Raw genomic sequence first — 18922 nt, 5'->3', positions numbered from 1 at the left:
TGTAAAGCCCAACCAGTGATAAATGCCTTTTGTTCTACAGGAAAACGTGATGGTAACCTATACTTTTCCTTCTTGTCTTTTTCAGGTTTTGCCGTTACCTTCAGCACTTTATGGGGGCCCTCTCACTGCCTGAACCATCCAGAATAATTCTGGAACAGAATAAAATCTGAGCCAATGGAGTCCCATGAAGGATACTGTTCCCTAATACTGGAATGGAGTGAAAAGAGAGGGCCACTGGACCATACACAGCTCTAGGGTCCTGGACCTGGAGAGACGCTTGTAATCTGTGGATCTGTAGACCTGAGTATCCGAATGACCTGCATTTCTTTTAAATCCATTTTAATTAGAAATTACAAAATAAAGATATTTTGATAGATAATAACTATGAATTTTAGTGTCAATCAGCTCCAATAGTTTGGAGATAGTAGTGAGATACCCAAGGTTTTCAGTAAGATTTTAACCTTGTTTTACCAGTTACAGCCCAAATTGACCTTGATAATGATACCAAGGCCATTTCAATGGTTTTAGGTCCCATGATCTTCTACTCAAAGGAGCTTGTCCATTGCAGGATTTCCCAAATTAATGTGTTGGAATAATCCAAAAATTACCAAGTATGGATTGAAATTGTCAATTTGAATTCTCAGGGTGTTTTGTATCAATATCAAGCCCACCCCCTTCAACGCCATACTTGTTGATGGATTGTGGAGCTGCCGTCAACAACGTGAAACTGTGCTACCCATAAAACATATGGGAAAGCTAGTCTTGGAAATCTTGAATGCAGTTTTCCCTTGTACAGTAACAAAAAACATCTCTGTTACCAGAATGGATTTGATACCAGTGTAGACAGACAGCGGAGATAAGTCAGGAAAAGCTCAATGGCGAAGATCACATGGGAAAGATAAGTCTGATTGAAAATGATTTGCCAAGTTTCTTCTGCAAAGAGAAAAAACATTCTGCAGCCTTTCTAAATTCATCGAGTCATGGCGTGTCATGACATGCCCTGCATCCTGAGACTGAACTATTTAAGACAATTGAACGCTCAAGAATCTTGTAAATTAATCCAAGAGTCCTAGAACAGAAATCTTGGTTGGCCTTGGAGTGTTTTTTCTTCAATATTGCTGGTTTGAGGACTCTTTTCACCTCTTCGGTAATCCCCGTCACATGTCGAGCCAATCAGGATTTTCCAAAATGGCTCCCTGTTGGAGACTGGGAGCTTGTAGCCTGATGGCAGCCCTTTGGCTTTTGCATTGCTGTAGTTGTGGATGGTCAGAGACCACGAGGACTAGTGGCGTGGCCAAGGGTGAAACGAAGGAGCAGGAGCTCATGTCCCGTGAACGAGTGAAGAGAGGATGGGTGTGGAACCAGTTCTTTGTGGTGGAGGAGTACACGGGCACGGAACCACTCTACGTTGGAAAGGTAAGCCAACTTAGTCTGAGAGATTGTTGGGTGTTTAGGGGGATAACACTAACATAACAGTTGAAGTCTTTGCCCGAAACATCCCCAGACATCCTATCCTCATTCATATCTTACTTATGAGTTGATTGCGATTTGATTTGTATGACATGTTATGATTGGAAAAGATAAGACGGCAACAGCAGAAGAAATAGGGTACATTTTTACTGCATACCCATGATTGTCTGAATTCAGTCATTAGCAATTGATAATCATAAGTTCATATTTTAAACTCCAGTCTGAATGCTTTTCCTTATAAAGGCAGTGTTAGAATTACCCCCAGGGCCTCCCCGTTTGCCACTGAATTATTTTTCTGTTAGGAGACAGACTGTGCTATCTATTCAGCCAGGATACATGATAGGCCTTAGCCAGACCAATAGAGAGAATGAGAGGAGGAGAGAAAGAGTGTGGGGTAGGGCACAAAGAGAAAGAAACAGATGGACAGACAGACAGACAGACAGAGCATGAGCAAAGATGAACTCAAAAGAATGAGAGGTGGAGAGAGAGGATTCATGCATTTCGAAGTGATTCATTACGGGAGAGTGTGGCGGGGCAAGCGAAGCACTGATATACAGTGGGGAAAAAAAGTATTTAGTCAGCCACCAATTGTGCAAGTTCTCCCACTTAAAAAGATGAGAGAGGCCTGTAATTTTCATCACAGGTACACGTCAACTATGACAGACAAAATGAGATTTTTTTTCTCCAGAAAATCACATTGTAGGATTTTTAATGAATTTATTTGCAAATTATGGTGGAAAATAAGTATTTGGTCAATAACAAAAGTTTCTTAATACTTTGTTATATACCTTTTGTTGGCAATGACACAGGTCAAAAGTTTTCTGTAAGTCTTCACAAGGTTTTCACACACTGTTGCTGGTATTTTGGCCCATTCCTCCGTGCAGATCTCCTCTAGAGCAGTGATGTTTTGGGGCTGTCGCTGGGCAACACGGACTTTCAACTCCCTCCAAAGATTTTCTATGGGGTTGATATCTGGAGACTGGCTAGGCCACTCCAGGACCTTGAAATGCTTCTTACGAAGCCACTCCTTCGTTGCCCGGGCGGTGTGTTTGGGATCATTGTCATGCTGAAAGACCCAGCCACGTTTCATCTTCAATGCCCTTGCTGATGGAAGGAGGTTTTCACTCAAAATCTCACGATACATGGCCCCATTCATTCTTTGCTTTACACGGATCAGTCGTCCTGGTCCCTTTGCAGAAAAACAGCCCCAAAGCATGATGTTTCCACCCCCATGCTTCACAGTAGGTATGGTGTTCTTTGGATGCAACTCAGCATTCTTTGTCCTCCATACACAACGAGTTGAGTTTTTACCAAAAAGTTGCATTTTGGTTTCATCTGACCATATGACATTCTCCCAATCCTCTTCTGGATCATCCAAATGCACTCTAGCAAACTTCAGACGGGCCTGGACATGTAGTGGCTTAAGCAGGGGGACACGTCTGGCACTGCAGGATTTGAGTCCCTGGCGGCGTAGTGTGTTACTGATGGTAGGCTTTGTTACTTTGGTCCCAGCTCTCTGCAGGTCATTCACTAGGTCCCCCCGTGTGGTTCTGGGATTTTTGCTCACCGTTCTTGTGATCATTTTGACCCCACGGGGTGAGATCTTGCGTGGAGCCCCAGATCGAGGGAGATTATCAGTGGTCTTGTATATCTTCCATTTCCTAATAATTGCTCCCACAGTTGATTTCTTCAAACCAAGCTGCTTACCTATTGCAGATTCAGTCTTCCCAGCCTGGTGCAGGTCTACAATTTTGTTTCTGGTGTCCTTTGACAGCTCTTTGGTCTTGGCCATAGTGGAGTTTGGAGTGTGACTGTTTGAGGTTGTGGACAGGTGTCTTTTATACTGATAACAAGTTCAAACAGGTGCCATTAATACAGGTAACGAGTGGAGGACAGAGGAGCCTCTTAAAGAAGAAGTTACAGGTCTGTGAGAGCCAGAAATCTTGCTTGTTTGTAGGTGACCAAATACTTATTTTCCACCATAATTTGCAAATAAATTCATAAAAAATCCTACAATGTGATTTTCAGGATTTTTTTCTCTCAATTTGTCTGTCATAGTTGACGTGTACCTATGATAAAAAATTATAGGCCTCTCTCATCTTTTTAAGTGGGAGAACTTGCACAATTGGTGGCTGACTAAATACTTGTTTCCCCACTGTATAAACGCGGTAGAAGCATATCAGGGGGGAGAGAAAGAGAGATGATTTTATTAATAAAATTACCCAGAGTTATTGCTGTCCATGAAGCCGGGGCACAAGCCAGGACTATTAATAGTTGCTGGGTGGTGATGTTGCCGGACTCATCCATCGCTAAGGATATCAAATACTTTAATTAGAGCAATATAGGATTAAATACGGCCATTTCTTCTTCGCCCAACTCAGCAAAGCTGCCAAGGCTGTCCTACTGGCCATTAATCTGCTAATGAAATATGATTTTCCCTAAATGGTCACTCACATCGCAATAAACTGGCAGCATTGTTCAATACATTTGGGTAATGAATTTCCTTGGCCTTCTATGATCTGTCTGTCTGTCTGATTCCCACCTTCGGCTCAATTCAATATTCAAATGCAGAAAGCTTTATTAATCCCATTCAGTACTTATTTATGTTGTTTCCCTTTTCCTGGTTTGAGACTAGATGGTAGTTCAGTCAGAACTCCTGTACAGTAATATGCATGTAACAACATGTTGTATTGTGCATGTGTTTCCAGTATCCATTCCGGCTAGGGAAATTTCACCCCAGGGAATAGCTTAGTTTCGCTTACTTTACATCACATCAAATAAAAGTTTATTGGTCACGTACACATATTTGCAGATGTTATTGCAGGTGCAGTGAAAAGCTTATGTTTCTATCTTCAACAGTGCAGTAATATCTAGTAATACAATAAGAATAGAAATACATAATCCCAATGTTTTTAAAACAAGAAATGAGTAAATATCAGAAAGAGCAATAACAGAACGAGCAATGTCAGAATACTTTTGTATATACAGTGAGAGAAAAATGTATTTGATCCCCTGCTGATGTTGTACGTTTGCCCACTTACAAAGAAATGATCAGTCTATAATTTTAATGGTAGGTTTATTTGAACAGTGAGAGACAGAAAAACACATGTCATTAATGTTATGAATTGATTTGTATTTTAATGAGGGAAATAAGTATTTGACCCCCTCTCAATCAGAAAGATTTCTGGCTCCCAGGTGTCTTTTATACAGGTAACGAGCTGAGATTAGGAGCACACTCTTAAAGGGAGTACTACTCTCAGTTTGTTACCTGTATAAAATACACCTGTCCACAGAAGCAATCAATCAATCAGATTCCAAACTCCCCACGATGGCCAAGACCAAAGGGCTCTCCAAGGATGTCAGGGACAAGATTGTAGACCTACACAAGGCTGGATTGGGCTACAAGACCATCGCCAAGCAGCTTGGTGAGAAGGTGACAACAGTTTGTGTGATTATTCGCAAATGGAAGAAACACAAAATAACTGTCAATCTCCCTCGGCCTGGGGCTCCATGCAAGATCTCACCTCGTGGAGTTGCAATGATCATGAGAACGGTGAGGAATCAGCCCAGAACTACACGGGAGGATCTTGTCAATGATCTCAAGGCAGCTGGGACCATAGTAACCAAGAAAACAATTGGTAACACACTACGCCGTGAAGAACTGAAATCCTGCAGCGCCCACAAGGTCCCCCTGCTCAAGAAAGCACATATACAGGGCCGTCTGAAGTTTGCCAATTAACATCTGAATGATTCAGAGGAGAACTGGGTGAAAGTGTTGTGGTCAGATGAGACCAAAATTGAGCTCTTTGGCATCAACTCAACTTGCCGTGTTTTGAGGAGGAGGAATGCTGCCTATGACCCCAAGAACACCATCCCCACCGTCAAACATGGAGGTGGAAAGATTATGCTTTGGGGGTGTTTTTCTGCTAAGGGGACAGGACAACTTCACCGCATCAAAGAGACGATGGACGGGGCCATGTACCGTCAAACCTTGGGTGAGAACCTCCTTCCCTCAGCCAGGGCATTGAAAATGGGTCGTGGATGGGTATTCCAGCATGACAATGACCCAAAACACACGGCCAAGGCAACAAAGGAGTGGCTCAAGAAGAAGCACATTAAGGTCCTGGAGTGGCCTAGCCAGTCTCCAGACCTTAATCCCATAGAAAATATGTGGAGGGAGCTGAAGGTTCGAGTTGCCAAACGTCAGCCTTGGAGAAGATCTGCAAAGAGGAGTGGATCAAAATCCCTCCTGAGATGTGTCCAAACCTGGTGGCCAACTACAAGAAACGTCTGACCTCTGTGATTGCCAACAAGGGTTTTGCCACCAAGTACTAAGTCATGTTTTGCAGAGGGGTCAAATACTTATTTCCCTCATTAAAATGCAAATCAATTTATAACATTTTTGACATACTTTTTTCTGGATTTTTTTGTTGTTATTCTGTCTCTCACTGTTCAAATAAACCTACCATTAAAATTATAGACTGATCATGTCTTTGTCAGTGGGCAAAATACAAAATCAGCAGGGGATCAAATACTTTTTCCCTCACTGTAAGCTTTCGACCTGAACCTAAAGGCCCTGGGACTTAAACCTTCCCTGTGCAACTGGGTCCTAGACTTCCTGACGGGTCGCCCCCAGGTGGTGAGGGTAGGCAACAACACCTCCACCACACTGATCCTCAACACGAGGGCCCCCCAGGGGTGTGTACTCAGCCCCCTCCTGTACTCCCAGTTCACCCATGACAGCATGGATACGCACAACTCCAACCCTATCATCAAGTTTGCTGACGACACAACAGTTGTAGGCCTGATCACCAACAACGATGAGACAGCTTACAGGGAGGAGGTTAGTGCCCTGGCAGAGTGGTGCTGGGGAAATAACCTCTCCCTCAATGTAAAAAATGAAGGAGTTGATTGTGGAGACAGCAGAGAGAGCACACCCCATCAACATCAATGGGCCACAGAGGAGAGGGTCAAAAGCTTAAAGTTACTTGGCGTTTACATCACCAAGGACCTGAAATGGTCCCACCACACCGACACCATGGTGAAGAAGGCTCTATAAGCTTGGCACATCTAGACACTGGGGTTTTTTACCATTCTTCAAGGCAAAACTGCTCCAGATCCTTCAAGTTGGATGGGTTCCGCTGGTGTACAGCAATCTTTAAGTCATACCACAGATTCTCAATTGGATTGAGGTCTGGGCGTTGACTAGGCCATTCCAAGAAATTTAAATGTTTCCCCTTAAACCACTCGAGTGTTGCATTACCAGTATGCTTAGTGTTATTGTCCTGCTGGAAGGTGAACCTCCATCCCAGTCTCAAATCTCTGGAAGACTGAAACAGGTTTCCCTCAAGAAATTCCCAGTATTTAGCGCCATCCATCATTCCTTCAATTCTGACCAGTTTCCCAGTCCCTGCCGATGAAAAACATCCCCACAGCATGATGCTGCCACCACCATGCTTCACTGTGGGGATGGTGTTCTCGGGTTGATGCGAGGTGTTGGGTTTACGCCAGACAGAGTGTTTTCCTTCATGGCCAAAAAGCTCAATTTTAGTCTCATCTGACCAGAGTACCTTCTTCCATATGTTTGGGGAGTCTCCCACATGCCTTTTGGCGAACACCAAACGTGTTTGCCTGGTCACTCTTCAGTAAAGCCCAGCTCTGTGGAGTGTACGGCTTAAAGTGGTCCTATGGACAGATACTCCAATCTCTGCTGTGGAGCTTTGCAGCTCCTTCAGGGTTATCTTTGGTCTCTTTGTTGCCTCACTGATTAATGCCCTCCTTGCCTGGTCCGTGAGTTTTGGTGGTCGGCCTTCTCTTGGCAGGTTCGTTGTGGTGCCAAATTCTTTCAATTTTTTAATAATGGTTTTAATGGTGCTCCGTGGGATGTTCAAAGTTTCGGATATTTTTTTAGAACCCAACCCTGATCTGTACTTCTCCACAACTTTGTCGCTGACCTGTTTGGAGAGCTCCTTGGTCTTCATGGTGCCGCTTGCTTGGTGGTGCCCCATGCTTAGTGGTGTTGCAGACTCTGGGGCCTTTCAGAACAGGTGTATATATACTGAGATCATGTGACAGATCATGTGACACTTAGATTACACACAGGTGGACTTTATTTAACTAATTATGTGACTGCTGAAGGTAATTGGTTGCACCAGATCTTATTTAGGGGCTTCATAGCAAAGGGGGTGAATACATATGCACGCACCACTTTTCAGTTATTTATTTGTTAGAACAAGTTATTTTTTTCATTTCACTTCACCAATTTGGACTATTTTGTGTATGTCCATTACATGAAATCAAAAAAAAAATCTATTTAAATTACAGGTTGTAATCCAACAAAATAGGAAAAACACCAAGAGTGATGAGTACTTTTGCAAGGCACTGTATATAGAGACATTGAACACTGTTAACTTTAACAACATTTTCATACTGTTTATATGTGTATACTGTATTCTAGCCATGGCTCATCTTATGCATATATATGCTGTACACACCTTTTAGATCCATGTACTGTCCATACTCTCTACGCACACCATTTTTTATATACAGTGGATATAAAAAGTCTACACACCCCTTATAAAATGCCAGGTTTTTGTGATGTAAAAGAATGAGACAAAGATAAATAATGTCAGAACTTTTTCCACTGTTAATGTGACCTATAATGTGAACAATTCAGTTGAAAAACGAACTGAAATCTTCGAGGGGAAAATGAAAAATAAAAACCTTACAATAACCTGGTTGCATAAGTGTGCACACCCTCTTATAACTGGGGATGTGGCTGTGTTCAGAATTAACCAATCACATTCAAACTCATGTTAAATAGAAGACATTACACACCTGCCATCATTTAAAGTGACTCTGATTAATCACAAATAAAGTTCAGCTGTTCTAGTAGGATTTTCCCGACATTTTCTTAGGTCCGCAGGAAAATCCATGGTCCGCAGAGAGCTTCCAAGGCATCAGAGGGATCTCATTGTTAAAAGGTATCAGTCAGGAGAAGGTTACAAAATAATTTCCAAAGCATTACATATACCATGGAACACAGTGAAGACAGTCAACATCAAGTGGAGAAAATATGGCACAACAGAGATATTACCAAGAACTGGACGTCCCTCCAAAATGTATGAAAAGACGAGAAGAAAACTGGTCAGGGAGGCTTCCAAGAGGCCTACAGCAACATTAAAGGAACTGCAGGTATTTCTGGCAAGTACTGGCTGTGTGCTACATGTGACAACAATCTCCCGTATTCTTCATATGAATGGGCTATGGGGTAGGGTGGCAAGACTGAAGCCTTTTTTTACAAAGAAAAACATCCAAGCCCGGCTGAAGTTTGCAAAAACAAACATCAAGTCCTCCAAAAGCACGTGGGAAAATGTGTTATGGTCTGATGAAACCAAGGTTGAACTTTTTGGCCATAATTCCAAAAGGTATGTTTGGCGCAAAAACAACACTGCACATCACCCAAAGAACACCATACCCACAGTGAAGCATGGTGGTGGCAGCATCATGCTTTGGGGCTGTTTCTTCAGCTGGAACCGGGGCCTTAGTCAGGGTGGAGGGAATTATGAACAGTTCCAAATAGCAGGCAATTTTGGCACAAAACCTTCAGGCGTCCGTTAGAAAGCTGAAGATGAAGAGGAAGTTCACCTTTCAGCACGACAACGACCCAAACCACACATCCAAATCCACAAAAGCATGGCTTCACCAGAAGAAGATTAACGTTTTGGAATGGCCTAGCCAGAGCTCAGACCTGAATCCAATTGAACATCTCTGGGGTGATCTGAAGAGGAGCACAGGAGATGTCCTCGCAATCTGACAGATTTGGAGCGCTTTTGCAAAGAAGAGCGGGCAAATGTTGCCACTTCAAGATGTGCCATGCTAATAGACTCCTACCCAAAAAGACTGAGTGCTGTAATAAAATCAAAAGGTGCTTCAACAAAGTATTAGTTTAAGGGTGTGCACACTTATGCAACCAGGTTATTGTGAGTTTTTTATTTTTTATTTTTCCCCCTCAAAGATTTCAGTTTGTTTTTCAATTGAATTGTTCACGTTATAGGTCACATTAAAGGTGGAAAAAGTTCTGACATGATTTATCTTTTACATCACAAAAACCTGGCATTTTAACAGGGGTGTGTATACTTTTTATATCCACTGTATATACACTACCAGTCAAAAGTTTGGACAAACCTACTCATTTTCTTTATTTTTACTATTTTCTACAATGTAGAATAATAGTGAAGTCATCAAAACTATGAAAGAACACATATGGAATCGTGTAGTAACCAAAAAAGTGTTAAACAAATCAAAATATAGCCACCCTTTGCATTGATGACAGCTTTGCACACTCTTGACATTCTCTCAACCAGCTTCATGAGGTAGTCACCTGGAATGCATTTCAATTAACAGGTGTGCCTTCTTAAAAGTTAATTTGTGGAATTGCTTTCCTTCTTAATGCGTTTGAGCCAATCAGTTGTGTTGTGACATGGTAGGGTTGGTATACAGAAGATAGCCCTATTTGGTAAAATACCAAGTCCATATTAATGCAAGAACAAAGAGAAACAACAGCCCATCATTACTTTAAGACATGAAGGTAAGTCAATCCGGAAAATTTAAAGAACTTTTAAAGTTTCTTCAAGTGCAGTCGCAACAACCATCAAGCACTATGATGAAACTGGCTCTCATGAGGACCACCACAGGAAAGGAAGACACAGAGTTACCTCTGCTGCAGAGGATAAGTTCACTAGAGTTACCAGTCTTAGAAATTGCAGCCCAAATAAATGCTTCACAGAGTTCAAGTAACAGACACATCTCAACATCAACTGTTCAGAGGAGACTGCGTGAATCAGACCTTCATGGTCGAATTGCTGCAAAGAAACCACTACTAAAGGACAACAATAAGAAGAAGAGACCTGTTTGGGCCAAGAAACTTTAACAATGGACATTAGACCGGTGGAAATCTGTCCCTTGGTCTGATGAGTCCAAATTTGAAATGTTTGATTCCATCTGCCATATCTTTGTGAGATGCAGAGTAGGTGAACGGATGATCTCCGCATGTGTGGTTCCCACCGTGAAGCATGGAGGAGGAGGTGTGATGGTGTGGGTGTGCTTTGCTGGTGATACTGTCAGTGATTTATTTAGAATTCAAGTTACACTTAACCAGCATGGCTACCGCAGCATTCTGCAGCGATACGCCATCCCATCTGGTTTGCGCTTAGTGGGACTATCATTTGTATTTCAACAGGACAATGACCCAACACACCTCCAGGCTGTGTAAGGGCTATTTGACCAATAATGAGAGTGATGGAGTGCTGCATCAGATTACCTGGCCTCCACAGTCACCTGACCTCAACCCAATTGTGATGGTTCGGGATGAGTTGGACCGCAGCATATGTGGGAACTCCTTCAAATCTGTTGGAAAAGCATTCCAGGTGAAGCTGGTTGAGAGAATGCCAAGAGTGTGCAAAGCTGTCATCAAGGCAAAGGGTGGCTACTTTGAAGAATCTAAAATCTAAAATATATTTTGATTTGTTTAACACTTTTTGGGTTACTACCTGATTCCATATGTGTTATTTCATAGTTCTGATCTCTTCACTATTATTTTACAATGTAGAAAATAGTAAAAATAAAGAAAAACCCTTGAATGAGTAGGTGTGTCCAAACCTTTGACTGGTATTGTACACTATACTGTACCTAAGGTTGAAAGGGAAAGGTGTTCCAAGGTTTCCATGCAGATTAATGTAAAGCAGAGAGTGGTTATACAATCTTAAGTCTTAACATTTACATAACATTTACGTCATTTAGCAGACACTCTTATCCAGCGACTTACAAATTGGTGCATTCACCTTATAGCCAGTGGCATAACCACTTAACCAATTTTTTTTTTTTTTTTTATATATATATATATATATATATTTTTTTTATTTAATTTTTTTTTATTTAATTTTTTTCTTTTTTTTTTGGGGGGGGGTAGAAGGATTACTTTATCCTATCCCAGGTATTCCTTAAAGAGGTGGGGTTTCAAATGTCTCCGGAAGGTGGTGAGTGACTCCGCTGTCCTGGCGTCATGAGGGAGCTTGTTCCACCATTGGGGTGCCAGAGCAGCGAACAGTTTTGACTGGGCTGAGCGGGAACTATGCTTCCGCAGAGAAAGGGGAGCCAGCAGGCCAGAGGTGGATGAACACAATGCCCTCGTTTGGGTGTAGGGACTGATCAGAGCCTGAAGGTACGGAGGTGCCGTTCCCCTCACAGCTCCATAGGCAAGCACCATGGTCTTGTAACAGATGCGAGCTTCAACTGGAAGCCAGTGGAGTGTGCGGAGGAGCGGGGTGACGTGAGAGAACTTGGGAAGGTTGAACACCAGACGGGCTGCGGCATTCTGGATGAGTTGTAGGGGTTTAATGGCACAGGCAGGGAGCCCAGCCAACAGCGAGTTGCAGTAATCCAGACGGGAGATGACAAGTGCCTGGATTAGGACCTGTGCCGCTTCCTGTGTAAGGCAGGGTCGTACTCTCCGAATGTTGTAGAGCATGAACCTGCAGGATCGGGTCACCGCCTTGATGTTAGCGGAGAACGACAGGGTGTTGTCCAGGGTCACGCCAAGGCTCTTCGCACTCTGGGAGGAGGACACAACGGAGTTGTCAACCGTGATGGCGAGATCATGGAACGGGCAGTCCTTCCCCGGGAGGAAGAGCAGCTCCGTCTTGCCAAGGTTCAGCTTGAGGTGGTGATCCGTCATCCATACTGATATGTCTGCCAGACATGCAGAGATGCGATTCGCCACCTGGTTATCAGAAGGGGGAAAGGAGAAGATTAGTTGTGTATCGTCAGCGTAGCAATGATAGGAGAGGCCATGTGAGGATATGACAGAGCCAAGTGACTTGGTGTATAGCGAGAATAGGAGAGGGCCTAGAACTGAGCCCTGGGGGACACCAGTGGTGAGAGCACGTGGTGCGGAGACAGCTTCTCGCCACGCCACTTGGTAGGAGCGACCGGTCAGGTAGGATGCAATCCAAGAGTGAGCCGCGCCGGAGATGCCCAGCTTGGAGAGGGTGGAGAGGAGGATCTGATGGTTCACAGTATCAAAGGCAGCAGACAGGTCTAGAAGGACAAGAGCAGAGGAGAGAGAGTTAGCTTTAGCAGTGCGGAGAGCCTCCGTGACACAGAGAAGAGCAGTCTCAGTTGAATGACCAGTCCTGAAACCTGACTGGTTTGGATCAAGAAGGTCATTCTGCTAGAGATAGCAAGAGAGTTGGCTAAAGACGGCACGCTCAATAGTTTTGGAAAGAAAAGAAAGAAGGGATACTGGTCTGTAGTTGTTGACATCAGAGGGATCGAGTGTTGGTTTTTTGAGAAGGGGTGCAACTCTTGCTCTCTTGAAGACGGAAGGGACATAGCCAGCGGTCAAGGATGAGTTGATCAGCGAGGTGAGGTAGGGGAGAAGGTCACCGGAGATGGTCTGGAGAAGAGAGGAGGGGATGGGGTCAAGCGGGCAGGTTGTTGGGCGGCCTGCAGTCACAAGTCGCGAGATTTTATCTGGAGAGAGAGGGGAGAAATAAGTCAAAGCATAGGGTAGGGCAGTGTGAGCAGGACCAGCAGTGTCATTAGACTTAACAAACGAGGATCGGATGTCGTCAACCTTCTTTTCAAAGTGGTTGACGAAGTCATCCACAGAGAGGGAGGGGGGGGGGGGGGGGGGGGGAGGATTCAGCAGGGAGGAGAATGTGGCAAAGAGCTTCCTAGGGTTAGAGGCAGATGCTTGGAATTTAGAGTGGTAGAAAGTGGCCTTAGCAGCAGAAACAGATGAAGAAAATGTAGAGAGGAGGGAGTGAAAAGATGCCAGGTCCGCAGGGAGTCTAGTTTTCTTCCATTTCCGCTCAGCTGCCCGGAGCTCTGTTCTGTGAGCTCGCAATGAGTCATCAAGCCACGGAGCTGGAGGGGAGGACCGAGCCGGCAGGGAGGATAGGGGACACAGAGAGTCAAAGGATGCAGAAAGGGAGGAGAGGAGGGTTGAGGAGGCAGAATCAGGAGATTGGAGGGAGAAGGATTGAGCAGAGGGAAGAGATGATAGGATGGAAGAGGAGAGAGTAGTGGGAGAGAGAGAGCGAAGGTTGCGGCGGCGCATTACCATCTGTGTAGGGGCAGAGTGAGTAGTGTTGGAGGAGAGCGAGAGAGAAAAGGATACAAAGTAGTGGTCGGAGACATGGAGGGGAGTTGCAGTGAGATTAACCTTAAGAGCCATTGAAGATAGTTCCATGCCAATGCTGAACCACATTCAGGAGGTAGAAGGTTACAGCCATAGACTATGTCTGCGTTTACACAGGCAACACAATCCTGATCTTTTGCCCAATTATTGGCTATTGGCAAAAGATCAGAATTGGGCTGCCTGTGTAAACGCAGCCATAGAATCACATTCTAATTCTGTGGTTACAGGTACTTACAACTATTTAGGACACGTGAACTCATTGTCAGCTAGAGGCATTCAGATACAACATGGCAATAATGTATCTGAACCAAAGGTCTGGATACTTAGAATGATGACACTATTGTATAAGGAGGAATTAAAATTAAGCCTTTTTCACCTTTATTGTAGTAACCACTTCAGTTTATTATTTAGATATAGTAAACCCAAAGTTTAATAGCAGGTTTCTAACCTTTAAAAACCACCAGGTTTAAGGATATTATAAACCAAGACAGTATTGTATTTCCTCTACTGTATATGATTGATTGATTGATTGATTGATTGATTGGTTGGTTGATGGATGGATTGAATGATTCATTCATTCATTCATTCATTTTATTTCAGTGCCATACACCATTTGGTGCTTAGCCCATATTAGCTTACAAGACACTAGTCATCAAATTGTACACAAAACACAAAACAAAATGAAATTGTACATGTATAGATCATAGTGTAAGAGCATACTGTTTGGTGACACAACCTTTGTCTCAAGCTGTATTCGTTTGTTTCATTGCAGATACAAGATGTGTTAGACTCAGTTAAAGCCACACTCTGTGAGATGTGCATGCCACCAAACAGTGGGCCACCAACAAAAAACGTAAGCAATCAAGCAAATGCATTCCATGACATTTTCACATGGACTTCTATTATATACAGGACCAGTCAAAAGTTTGGACACATCTACTAATTCAAGGGTTTTTCTTTATTTTTACTATTTTCTACATTGTAGAATAATAGTGAAGACATCAAAACTATGAAATAACACATATGGAATCATGTACATTGAAGGAAAAATGTATTTGATCCCCTGCTGATTTTGTATGTTTGCCCACTGACAAAGACATGATCAGTCTGTAATTTTAATGGTAGGTTTATTTGAACAGTGAGAGACAGAATAACAACAGAAAAATCCAGAAAAACGCATGTCAAAAATGTTATAGATTGATTTGCATTTTAATGAGGGAAATAAGTATTTGACCCCTCTGCAAAACATGACCTAGTACTTGGTGGCAAAACCCTTGTTGGCAATCACAGAGGTCAGACGTTTATTGAAGTTGGCCACCAGGTTTGCACACATCTCAGGAGGGATTTTGTTCCACTCCTCTTTGCAGATCTTCTCCAAGTCATTAAGGTTTCGAGGCTGACGTTTGGCAACTCGAACCTTCAGCTCCCTCCACATATTTTCTATGGGATTAAGGTCTGGAGACTGGCTAGGCCACTCCAGGACCTTAATGTGCTTCTTCTTGAGCCACTCCTTTGTTGCCTTGGCCGTGTGTTTTGGGTCATTGTCATGCTGGAATACCCATCCACAACCCATTTTCAATGCCCTGGCTGAGGGAAGGAGGTTCTCACCCAAGATTTCACGGTACATGGCCCCGTCCATCATCCCTTTGATGAGGTGAAGTTGTCCTGTCCCCTTAGCAGAAAAACACCCCCAAAGCATAATGTTTCCACCTCCATGTTTGACGGTGGGGATGATGTTCTTGGGGTCATAGGCAGCATTCCTCCTCCTCCAAACACGGCGAGTTGAGTTGATGCCAAAGAGCTCGATTTTGGTCTCATCTGACCACAACACTTTCACCCAGTTCTCCTCTGAATCATTCAGATGTTCATTGGCAAACTTCAGACGGCCCTGTATATGTGCTTTCTTGAGCAGGGGGACCTTGCGGGTGCTGCAGGATTTCAGTCCTTCACGGCGTACTGTGTTACCAATTGTTTTCTTGGTGACTATGGTCCCAGCTGCCTTGAGATCATTGACAAGATCCTCCTGTGTAGTTCTGGACTGATTCCTCACCGTTCTCATGATCATTGCAACTCCACAAGGTGAGATCTTGCATGGAGCCCCAGGCCGAGGGAGATTGACAGTTCTTTTGTGTTTCTTCCATTTGTGAATAATTGCACCAACTGTTGTCACCTTCTCACCAAGCTGCTTGGCGATGGTCAAATCAATTCATAACATTTTTGACATGCATTTTTCTGTTTTTTGTTGTTGTTATTCTGTCTCTCACTGTTCAAATAAACCTACCATTAAAAGTATAGACTGATCATTTCTTTGTCAGTAGGCAAACGTACAAAATCAGCAGGGGATCAAATATTTCTTTCCCTCACTGTAGTAACCCAAAAAGTGTTAAACAAATCTAAATATATTTTATCTAAATATACTTCAAATAGCCACCCTTTACATTGATGACAGATTTGCACACTCTTGGCATTCTCTCAACCAGCTTCATCTGGAATGCTTTTCCAACAGTCTTGAAGGAGTTCCCAAATATGCTGAGCACTTGTTGGCTGCATTTCCGTCACTCTGCTGTCCGACCCCTCTCAATTGGGTTGAGGTCGGAGGATTGTGGAGGCCAGGTCATCTGATGCAGCACTCCATCACTTGGTAAAATAGCCCTTACACAGCCTGGATGTGTATTGGGTCATTGTCCTGTTGAAAAACAAATGATTGTCCCACTAAGCCAAACCAGATGGGATGGTGTATAGCTGCAGAATGCTGTGGTAGCCATGCTGGTTAAGTGTTCCTTGAATTCTAAATAAATCACATTGTCACCAGCAAAGCACACCCACACCATCACACCTCCTCCTCCATGCTTTATGGTGGGAACTACACATGGAACCAAAAATCTCAAATTTGGACTCAAGACCAAAGGACACATTTCCACTGGTGTAATGTCCATTGCTCGTGTTTCTTGGCCCAAGCAAGGATCTTCTTATTATTGGTGTTGTTTAGTAGTGGTTTCTTTGCAGCAATTCGACCATGAAGGCCTGATTCACACAGTCTCCTCTGAACAGTTGATGTTGAGATGTGTCTGTAACTTGAACTCTGTGAAGCATTTATTTGTGCTGCAATTTCTGATGCTGGTACTCTAATGAATTTATCCTCTGGAGGCTGGTACTCTAATGAATTTATCCTCTGCAGCAGAGGTAACTCTGGGTCTTCCATTCCTGCGTTGGTCCTCATGAGAGCCAGTTTCACCAATACGCTTGATGGTTTTTGCGACTGCACTTGAAGAAACTTTCAAAGTTCATGAAATGTTCCGTATTGACTGACCTTCATGTCTTAAAGTAATGATGGACTGTTGTTTCTCTTTGCTTATTTGAGCTGTTCTTGCCATAATATGGACTTGGTATTTTACCAAATAGGGCTATCTTCTGTATACCCCCCCCCCCCTACCTTGTCACAGCACAACTGATTGGCTCAAACGCATTAAGAAGGAAATAAATTCCACAAATTAACTTTTAAGAAGGCACACCTGTTAATTGAAATGCATTCCAGGTGACTACATCATGAAGCTGGTTGAGATAATGCCAAGAGTGTGCAAAGCTGTCATCATGGCAAAGAGTGGCTATTTAAAGAATCTCAAATATAAAATATATTTAGATTTGTTTAACACTTTTTGGGTTACTACATGATTCCATATGTGTTATTTAATAGTTTATGTCTTCACTATTATTCTACAATGTAAAAAATAGTACAAAATAAAGCAAAACCCTTGAATGAGTAGGTGTGTCCAAACTTTTGACTGGTAGTGTATCTGTAGTGATATATCTGTAGTCCTCAACAAATAACTTCAATGTTTGAGTAACACTTATTTTTTTTTACATAATTATATTATGATTTATAGCTATCCATATTTTGCTTGAATCATTGTCCTTTTTTGTTTGTGATAAGGCAAATGTACAGCACTAATATTATTACAGTTAATTATTTATAAGTAATATTATTACAAATCAGGTATATTTCATGACATGAAATTACTGAAAATCTCACAGACTGTGGCTTTAAGTTTCATTTAATATTTCTAGATTTACAGCACAATAGATCAGATTAAAACAATAATTGAAAGACTAAAGGGTTAAAAAATGGACACATGTAGTATGGACAACTTTGAATGTCATTTAGCTTTGTCTATTTACCAGACTGACTACAGGTATAGTCACGATTCATTTGTATTATTTTCATGGACAGTATTTGCTTTCTGATTGGCTATGATAGTTAAGTCATCTTTGACAACACGCTTAATCGGTGTGTGTGGGAAGCAGTGGCGTCAGTTCAGCTAAACCTAGGGTATAGCAAAGAGGAATTCTTTAGAAGTTGAAGCTCATTTGCTGCATTTCTACACAATTAAAAAACTCATAAATGCTATTTGGAGAACAGCAAAAATTAAAACAAATGACCAGACATAATTATCACCACAATATTAGTTTTAAAGGTCTGTGGAATGGCGTGTACAATGTTAACCATTACTCAACCTCATCATAAATTGACTCATTACTTATTGAACGGTGCATACAGTGCAATATGAAATAGATGCTAGATGCATAGTACACACAATCAAGTCACAACAAGGCCGACTTCAAATGCCAACATCAATCTGAACGTTTCTTTTCATACCAATCAGGGCTGTGACAAGACCAGTATTGCCATATGTTTTCCATGGCAAAAATGGAAACACGAAGTTGACTACACTCTTTTGACCTAAAAAGCTGCTGTATGTAAACTATTTTGTGCTATAGCATGTGACTCTGGATGACAACATAATGATGTTTGTTTCCAACATTAGGACTGTTTTCCTTAAGAGGTTAAATCCGCTTCGTGTTTTGTTTCATTGCCATGATACCAACAAGTATCGCGATACTGCTATTTGTCCTGGCCCTAATACCATAATATTAAACCCAAATTGCACTAGCATACTTTGTGAATTAAAATATCAATTACAGCTATCACAATATATATTTTAACCCCACCTCCCAATTCCTAATTCGATTAACCCTTGGCTGTCAGATTACAACAAGGCTTCTCTAGGAAGTAATTATAGAATTAGCTGATGCCAATGAAGATACACTGAAAAGACAATGCAAAATGAAAGTATAGCATGTATGTTAATAATTGTCAATAATTGTTCTATGGATGTGTGTGTGTGTGGGCGAGAGGGTGTGAGTGGGTGTACAGTATGTGTGTGTATGTGTCTGAGCATATGAATGGTAGAG

At 42.5% G+C, this 18922-nt stretch overlaps 1 protein-coding gene across 1 annotated transcript in view; it reads left to right on the top strand.

Annotated features, from left to right (window-relative positions):
* Nucleotides 1–1186: 1186 nt before the first annotated feature.
* Nucleotides 1187–18922, top strand: part of LOC311138369 (cadherin-22-like) — a 111368-nt gene continuing 93632 nt past the window's right edge. Inside the window, exon 1 of the mRNA XM_084173029.1 lies at nt 1187–1416. Coding sequence (XP_084029155.1) covers nt 1189–1416 — 228 coding nt within the window. The 5' untranslated portion in view covers nt 1187–1188. The remainder of the gene's footprint in view (nt 1417–18922) is intronic.

Source organism: Coregonus lavaretus (assembly GCF_964263955.1).
Source record: "Coregonus lavaretus genome assembly, chromosome: 12".
Taxonomy (NCBI): domain Eukaryota; kingdom Metazoa; phylum Chordata; class Actinopteri; order Salmoniformes; family Salmonidae; genus Coregonus; species Coregonus lavaretus.
Note: the sequence above shows the minus strand (reverse complement) of the source record. Positions and strands in the feature narration are given on the sequence as shown.